General features: G+C 55.0%; 1 protein-coding gene across 2 annotated transcripts; it reads left to right on the top strand.

The window, feature by feature from the left end:
* Positions 1 to 4,411: 4,411 nt before the first annotated feature.
* On the top strand, positions 4,412 to 7,475 carry PPDPF (pancreatic progenitor cell differentiation and proliferation factor). 2 transcript variants are annotated; one of them, XM_010569505.1, is made up of 5 exons: positions 4,412 to 4,441; positions 5,640 to 5,729; positions 6,574 to 6,651; positions 6,820 to 6,916; positions 7,135 to 7,475. In XM_010569505.1, exons 2-5 carry the CDS (start codon positions 5,675 to 5,677, stop codon positions 7,244 to 7,246), a joined length of 342 nt encoding a protein of 113 aa, XP_010567807.1. In that variant the 5' UTR covers positions 4,412 to 4,441; positions 5,640 to 5,674; the 3' UTR covers positions 7,247 to 7,475. The 2 variants fall into 2 exon arrangements, with proteins under 2 accessions (XP_010567807.1, XP_010567806.1); XM_010569504.1 differs by lacking the exon at positions 4,412 to 4,441 and adding an exon at positions 4,540 to 5,185.

Here is a 7,475-nt window from a genome sequence, read left to right as displayed (position 1 = left end):
ACTGTCACTTTAATATTGCTACTCTATTTCTTCCAGCTCTCCAAGATGCCACTGGCAGAGAAGAGGCTGTGGAAGGTAAAACTGCTCAATGTGAGCCGCTGTCCATCTGGGAAGCAGCCAGGATGAGCATTTCCACACTCTGAAATCTTTTTTAACACCAGGGGAGGAGAAAAACACCATTTTAAATGCATCTCTTCAGGGACACCCTGGCATTTCTGATGCCTGGATGTAGCATCTGCGGGGGCTGCGAGAAGCTGATCCTGTAAATCTCCCTGTGTGCCGAGGAGGGGACAGACCCTGATCTAGGTCAAGCCCAAGTGAGATAAGACACCTCTGCCCTGTGGTTTAATGCTGTTTGCAGGATGCTCGGTTGCTCCTGGACCACACTGATTTTACGGCAAGGGAGTCTGATGCTGTATCAAGCTACAACAGATTGATGTGTTTGTTTTGGCAGCCGTGCACATCTCCGAGTTAGGAAAAGCCTGCATTAATCCTGGGGATGGCTTTTCATATTAAACCACAGCCACTGAGCGAAAAGAGCCCTGGCTGCCCATATCTTCCGATCACTTTAGTGGAAGGGCTGTTAATGGAGATACCTGGCTAACAGCATAAGCTCTGGATGCATCCAGAGGGAGAAATAAGGATCAGGGAACTTAATGAGAAAATTTGTTGCTGAACCAACCCCCATCAAAGCCCACGGATTTATATTAGTGAGGAATTTGTTTGCATATGATGGTAGCGAAATTTCCCCCCAATCCCACGAAGGAGGTGCTGGTCTGAGAGTTTTCTGTAGAGAGAGGGATCCTGCTCAGCACCAGCTGATTTCTGCAAGATGATTTTCCAGTTTTTGCAGAGGAACAGATGGGCCAAAAGTCAGGAATTTGTGGGACCAAGTTCACCTAAAGCCTCTGGATTATAGCAAGCAGCGGTCCTCTGTCTTCACTGCTTTTTCCAAATTGGAGACATCCCTTTTGCATAGGCAAATCAGGCAGCTGGTGACTTTCTACCTAATTCTCTCCACAGTGTGCATATTTGCAGATCAGGCTCAGAATTTTAGGGGGGCCCTGATGCCAATTCCCCAAGCCTTTAAGGAAATCAGCCCTGGATGATTGGGTCACTTCGTTGCATATATCTCAAAAAGGCAGAACGTGATTTCCAGCTGACAGGTAAAATATGCTGCTTGAGGCCATTCTCCCCTTGCATTTCCAGGACATCCCCTTTTCCAATTTAAACATGAGCAGGCAGGGGAAGATGCCCAGCCACAACACGACCATGGGTTTGGTTTCGCAGCCACCCTTGCTCTGACTTCTGTGAGGCTGCAAAAACCCTGGGCAGAGAGGAGAGGATGGCCCTAATGCAGTGTCTGGGGTGAACATTTTGGCTGTTTGTTATCCATAGGTGGCAGCAGCTGCCTGTGCTGGGCAGATACTGTCCGAATCCCAAACCTGGCACTGAGTAATACAGCTGGGCAAAGGCAGCCCAGAAGGAATAGGAAGGCAAAGCCTGAGCACAAGTCGTGCCTGCTCCCTTCTCAACAGAGGGAGAATTAAGCAAAACCCTCAGTGGTGCAGGATCAGGCCCTGTAGCACTACAGAGAGCTCAAGTCTGCATGACTGCTGTGCCGGGAGTGAGCGCTGCCTTCTTACCCGGGAGGAAAATATCTGCGTGCTAGGGCGCAAAGCGGTGGGCAAGAGGCTGCTGCATGATTTTCTCACCATTGACCAAATTTCTGAAGCCACTGGGATGTCACAACCCCAGAGGGAATCCGGCGGCAGCAGCATTAAACCTCATCGGCTGGGCATTGGGGTGCCCCATCGTCCCCAGCGCTAGCGAACACCCATCTGTGATGTCCCATGAGTGCTGGCAGAGTCCAGAGGCAGCAGCTCCTTCAGCTCCGCAGCCTTTGCTGGCTTCCAGATGTTTCTGCCCAGTACAAAACATGGCACGAAAGGCTATTTCCCAACGGCACACACAACCAGCAGGTAACGAAAGCCAGTTGCCAGCTGTAACATGGAGCCCAGGGAGCCAGATTGGGGGGGAAAAAAAAAAAAGGAAAACACAGAAACCTTGCTCAAAAGCAAGTGTAAGGAGAGTTGCAGTCAACTCAGAGGCTCTAATTAGAGGAAAATCGAAGAGAAAAATCTGTCCAAATCTTGTCATCTGCTTGCTTTTAAAACTGCTGATTCTTGATCAATACAAATGAAATGTATCTTCCTCTCCTCAACACACCCAGGACAGGCTTTGTCGTGGGAAACCAGACTGGATGCTCCATCAATCCCCCTGGCTGCGCTGTCCCACCGGCGCTGCTCCCGCTGCATCATTAAGGCGAAGCGGATTTGGCTTTGGGACGAAGAGCAGGGCAAGACAGGTTTTGCTGGAGACCGTCATTCATCCACGCGGGGAGATCGATCTCCCTTGAACCAGAGAAGCCCCGATTCATCCCCCATTGCTATGGGTGCAGCATCGTGGCCCCGGTGCTATCTGCTTAATGAGCTGATCCTTTAAAAAGCAGCCCCAAATGTGGGTGTAAGTGGTGTCACTGCACAAAGGGACTAGGAAGTGTTTGTTCATCTCTGCTCTATCATTAATTAAAGCAATTAGCCCACTCAGGCTCAGTGAGGTACAAAGGCATGCTGAACCTGCTGGGGAAAATATACTCCATTATAGGATATAATCTCTATATCGATATACTCTTATTGCTCTGTACATTATTGGAGGGACAGGGGATGCAGGAATACATCTCTCAGGAAGGATTTGAGGAGGAACCTGAGAAATGACACCGGCTTCACTAAAACAAAAGGGACTTTTCAGGTCTGAAGCACCCAATTTCTAGCCTTCCTATCTTTCCCTTTGGGGCCAAAAAATTCTCCCAAGCCTGTGCCCTAGAGCTCTCTGTGCTTTGCAGCTGGTGGGGCTGGGAGCGAATGTTCCGGGCAGGGCTGGCCTGCGCGTCCCAGGGACCCTGAAATCAAACCACTGATCAAACCTGACCATGAGGCACAAAAGCGAAGCCTAACGTTGGGCACGAAAACAACCCTGTGGCTGTTTAAACTGCCTGGTGGTATTTGTATATTCAAAGTCCATCACAGCTTTTAGCCAACTCCTGCCCTGGAAAGCACTGAGTCAGTATCATCAGTGGGGAAACTGAGGCATGGCTGGAGGAATGTGGTCCCGAGCTGGATCACACATGCTTTTGTGTTGGTCCTTAAACCTCGGGGGGTAGACTTTGAAAATAAACAATTTATTTATAGCTCTGTGGTGCCAAGGCTTTCCCCGAAGCTGTCCCGGATGATTTCCTGGGATGATGTGATGGCAGGAGTATTGCCTTGTTGCGTGGGCGAGGTGGGGGGATCTGGGGACATGGGTCACCCAGGGTGTCCCCGTGCTGGGGTGGGTGGGTGGGCTTGCCCCACCGAAAAACACAGCCCCAAGGGCATCTCAGCCCTTTTGCAGCCCCATGAGCTGCGTGGGGAGATCGATGTCCTCCTGGAGCGAGCCAGCCCTGCCTCCCCTGGAGCTGGCTGCTCGCCCCCGGTGCTTAACAAATCACTCCGGCTTAATAAGAAAAATCACAGGCTGGGGGAGGAATGAACCTTGCTGCAGGGTGAGTTTGCGCCAGAACCACCCCAGGCTGGGATACGGGCTCCCTCCTTTCTCCAAACCCTAATCACCCCCTAAAAATGCTCTTTCCCACAGCTGCAAGATTTTATTGGGAACCCTCAGCGGGCCACAGCAACCTGCTCTCAAGTATTGCTGGATTGGGGAGAGCGAATAAATGAATAACCCTTCAGCTATAGCAAATAGCCAACTGCCTTTGTGGAGACACCGCGAGGCTCTTGCGTCTCCCCGTGACGCTTACGTGTGGATTCCCTTTGTGTTCTCAACCGCATTTCCATCCCACACAGAAAGCAATTTTCTGGAAAGTTTCCGTTTTCCATAGGCATTGCCTTGGCTCTCCAGGACTCGGACCCCGCAGTACCAGTTTTTTAACTCTTCTCGCCCCAAATTCCGGGTGTTATTTGAACGCTACGTGGAGGGTTTGTGTGGCAGTTCGAGCGATTCCGAAGGACCCCTTCGCCCCTCGCCCCCCGGGGAACGCGGGACCCCGCTGCTCGGCGCTGCGCACACCCTGCCCCGCCCCTCCCTCGCAGACCACGCCCCTCCCTCGCAGGCCCCGCCCCTCCCTCGCTGACCCCGCCCCCTCAAGGAAAAAGGAGGGGGCGTTCCCGGCCACGCCCTCCTCATCTCGATTGGCGGTGAGCCCCGAGGAGGCGTGTCCAGAGGGGATATAAGGGCGGGGCGGGGGGCGGAGCCAGCAGCGCCGCGGCTCAGGCCGTGCGGTGCGGAGCGGAGCGGACGCTGCGTTCCCCGGGCGGCGCCGCCGCCGCCGAGCGGCCCTAGTGCCCGCCCGCCCGCCGGACCCCGCCGCTGCCCAGTCCAGGTAGTGCAGCCCCGGCGGGGAGAAACGGGGCGGCCCGTAGCAATTTGGGGTGGGATGGCGCGGGTTTGTTTTTTTTTGCTTTGAGAAGGGTGCACTGCAAGGCTGTGCCGAGTGACTTTGGGGTGAAACTTGGGGGAGACGGCTCCGTGCCTCAGTTTCCCCACTAAGGATTACTGTATTAACGGGGACGTGCATGCGTGGAGGACGTTCAGTAGCAGGATACCCAACAAGAGGGTGCAGCATTAGACCAGGAAAAAGCCTCCTCAGGAGCTGGGGAGGAGCTGGATGGCCGAGGGCAGGGGTGAGGACCCTGGGGTGCTGGCTGCCTCCCCCGCACCCGGCTCGCAGCCCAGGTCGGTGCTTTTGCTGTGCCTCCGGATGGCGATGGGGCTCGGTGTCCTCTTGCAGGCCCAGGGGACCGTGGCTTGTGGTGGCAAGAGGCACCTTTGGCTGTTTGAGCCTTTTTGGAGTTTGCTTGAAGAAGAAGGGATCAGGCCACGGGATGTGGGAAGAGTCAGCATCTTAGCAGGGGTGTGTGTTGTACCAGGAGGAGAAAAATAATTCCCCAAAATAATTGTGGGCCAGGGAGAGCAAATTTTCTTGCCCGTGCTGGAAGCAGACGTTGCAGGAGGAGGGATGTGTTGTGCATGATGGTGGCCCGCAGGTTTGCCCCCCCGGCTCGGGGGTGGCGGAGGCACTGCTGGGGACAGGCTGGGGCTGGAACCCCTTGCATGAAAATCCTCGGTATGTGCCCCAAGCTAAACACTCCTTTGCTACTTACGCAATCTCTGCCTGAGATTTCATAACTCCCAACTGTTGATACAATGAGGGGAATTGGATTTTTGCAAGGAAGCCAAGCACCCGCGTGGGGTTCGGGGAAGGTGCTGCGCAGACTCGCCAGGCCTGTGCTGTGTGCAGACAGTCGTTTTTGAGGGAATTATTTTGGCTTTGCACGTAGAGCTCTTGGCTCTACAGCTGCGGATTTAAACCACGTGTAGCACCACGAGCGCTAACCTCTGTACCCAGCGCAGTGCCACTGTGAGGTTATGCGTGTCAAATCTCTTGAGAAATCACACTGGTACCATTGAAACTCTTGCAGTTTTCTTGTGTATGGGCAAGGGTCAGGCCTGGGGCGGGTGGGGGCTGCGGGGGCCACGCTTCGTCCTCTCTGCGATGACAGCTGCCCCTTTGCTCACAGGTTTTAGAGCTGCACAAGAACCAAGATCGAGAACCATGGCATCCATCCCATCGAGCGGCTCGCTCATGGCGACGCACAACTACTACAGAAGTAAGGGCACGCGCTCGGGGCTGGGGTGGGCTCGGGGTGGTGGGCGAGCGGGTGGGATGCTCTGCCAGGCTGGAGGGGATATGGCTTCAGCAGAGATGAAGCTGAGCTCAGGTGTGAGCTTTCAGCTGAAGCCCCGTGAGAGCTGGCAGGGTCCTTGCTGGGGAAGGGGAGCAGCCAGCCGCCATCCCTCCTGCTGCTCAGACCCTCCTTTGGGCCACCCCTGCCCAGTTGTACCAGCTGGAGATAGGTCTTGCAAACTCCTTCACTTCTTATTAAGGTTGTAGATGAAGGGAGGTGATGGCCTCAAATGCATCTCGTGCTGTTGCTGTGGAAATGAGCTGCAAAACCAGCCTGGGCAATGGTAGCTACTGGTACCTCTCCAGGGGAGAGATTTTCTGGTTTAATGGATTGCCTAAACCAGAGGGAATTAAAGTGTTCCCCTTGAGCTGAAACTAGTAACAGGCTTCTAGCAGTTGGACTAAAACTGCGTGGATTATATGCAGGAATCTGCATCCTCTTGGCCTCGAGTTGTCTGCACAGGCCTCCCAAGTGTTGCATACAGATGCAAAGCCATTAAATAATGTCCTTGGGGTTGCAAGTGTTTTCCTTCAGAGGTGTTCAGGTGCTTTTCTGCTACCTGCTGTCGGCCAGTTTGTAATCTCAGCAGTATTCCCTTCCTAGTGTTTTTTATTGACTTGGCACTAAAGCTGGGCAAGTACTGGAGTGAGACAGTGATGAGACCGAGCCGTGTCGCTCCAGGGACGGCCACACCGAGCCCATGCTTTGCTTTTCGTGGCGCGACCGAGGGTCAGTGGTGGCTCTGATGGCCGTGATTTCTCCACAGGGCGCCTGAGCTCCACATCCAGCAACAGCTCCTGCGGCAGCTCGGAGTACTCCGGGGAGGTCATCCCCCACCCCCCGGGTAAGTGCTTGCCTGGCTCGGGGCCGCGGGAGGACTCTGCTCCTGGCCCCATCGCTCCAAATCTTACTGGAGGTGACCCAGCCTCTCCTATGGGATGAGACCAGGGTGGTAGCGGGATTGCCTGGGTTGCACTGACCCAGACTTTCCCCGGCACACGCTGTCCCCCAGGTCTGCCCAAGTCTGACCCCGGCCACTGGTGGGCCAGCTTCTTCTTCGGGAAGACGACTCACCCAGCCATGACAACTGTGTCGGAGTCCCCGGAGAGGTGAGTGCTTTCCTCGGATGAGATGACGCAGGCGAGCACCAGTGCAGCACCCAGGGCGGTTGGGGACATCCCTGCTGCGTCCCCCGAGGTGCATCCCGACCTGATGGGCGACGTCTTCGTGCCCAGGGCGCCCCGCTCCTTTGCTGCAAAAAATCAACGCAGAGCGACGGCGCAACGCCTCGGCGTTGGCCTGACCCCCTCTCTGCTCTGTCTTGCAGCTCGGGAACGCTGCGGGTGACAACGGGACCGATGGCGTGTGGCCTGGTTCCAGCCCCGGGAGCGGGACGGAGGCGTCACGCCAGCGAGCCCAGCTCCGGACCCTCGGCATGAGCGGGTCAGCGGCTGCTCCCCAGGCCGGCGGGCACAGCCCCTTCCCCCTGTAGAGTAGGCAGGCTGCTCCAAAGCAAAGGTGTTGCTTTGTAAGAAGAAAATGCAGCAAAAACCCCCCGTGATTCCCACACCAGCCTTTTTACTCTTTCTCAACGTAACTATGCCCTTTCCGCCCGGATGCAGTAACGTGTTTTATTTACCTTGTACTCGTACGATGGCAAATAATAAA

This window comes from Haliaeetus leucocephalus, unplaced genomic scaffold (genome assembly GCF_000737465.1).
Source record: "Haliaeetus leucocephalus isolate CR32 unplaced genomic scaffold, Haliaeetus_leucocephalus-4.0 Scaffold273, whole genome shotgun sequence".
Lineage (NCBI taxonomy): Eukaryota > Metazoa > Chordata > Aves > Accipitriformes > Accipitridae > Haliaeetus > Haliaeetus leucocephalus.
This window is presented reverse-complemented; position numbering and strand designations above follow the sequence as displayed.

What these genes read in the sequence shown, in the direction of transcription:
- PPDPF (XM_010569504.1), top strand. Translation starts at nt 5,089, where the DNA reads ATGATGGTGGCCCGCAGGTTTGCCCCCCCGGCTCGGGGGTGGCGGAGG. An exon ending in GACGCACAACTACTACAGAA is followed by an intron (nt 5,730 to 6,573) that starts GTAAGGGCACGC and finishes ATTTCTCCACAG; the next exon opens with GGCGCCTGAGCTCCACATCC. An exon ending in GGTCATCCCCCACCCCCCGG is followed by an intron (nt 6,652 to 6,819) that starts GTAAGTGCTTGC and finishes GCTGTCCCCCAG; the next exon opens with GTCTGCCCAAGTCTGACCCC.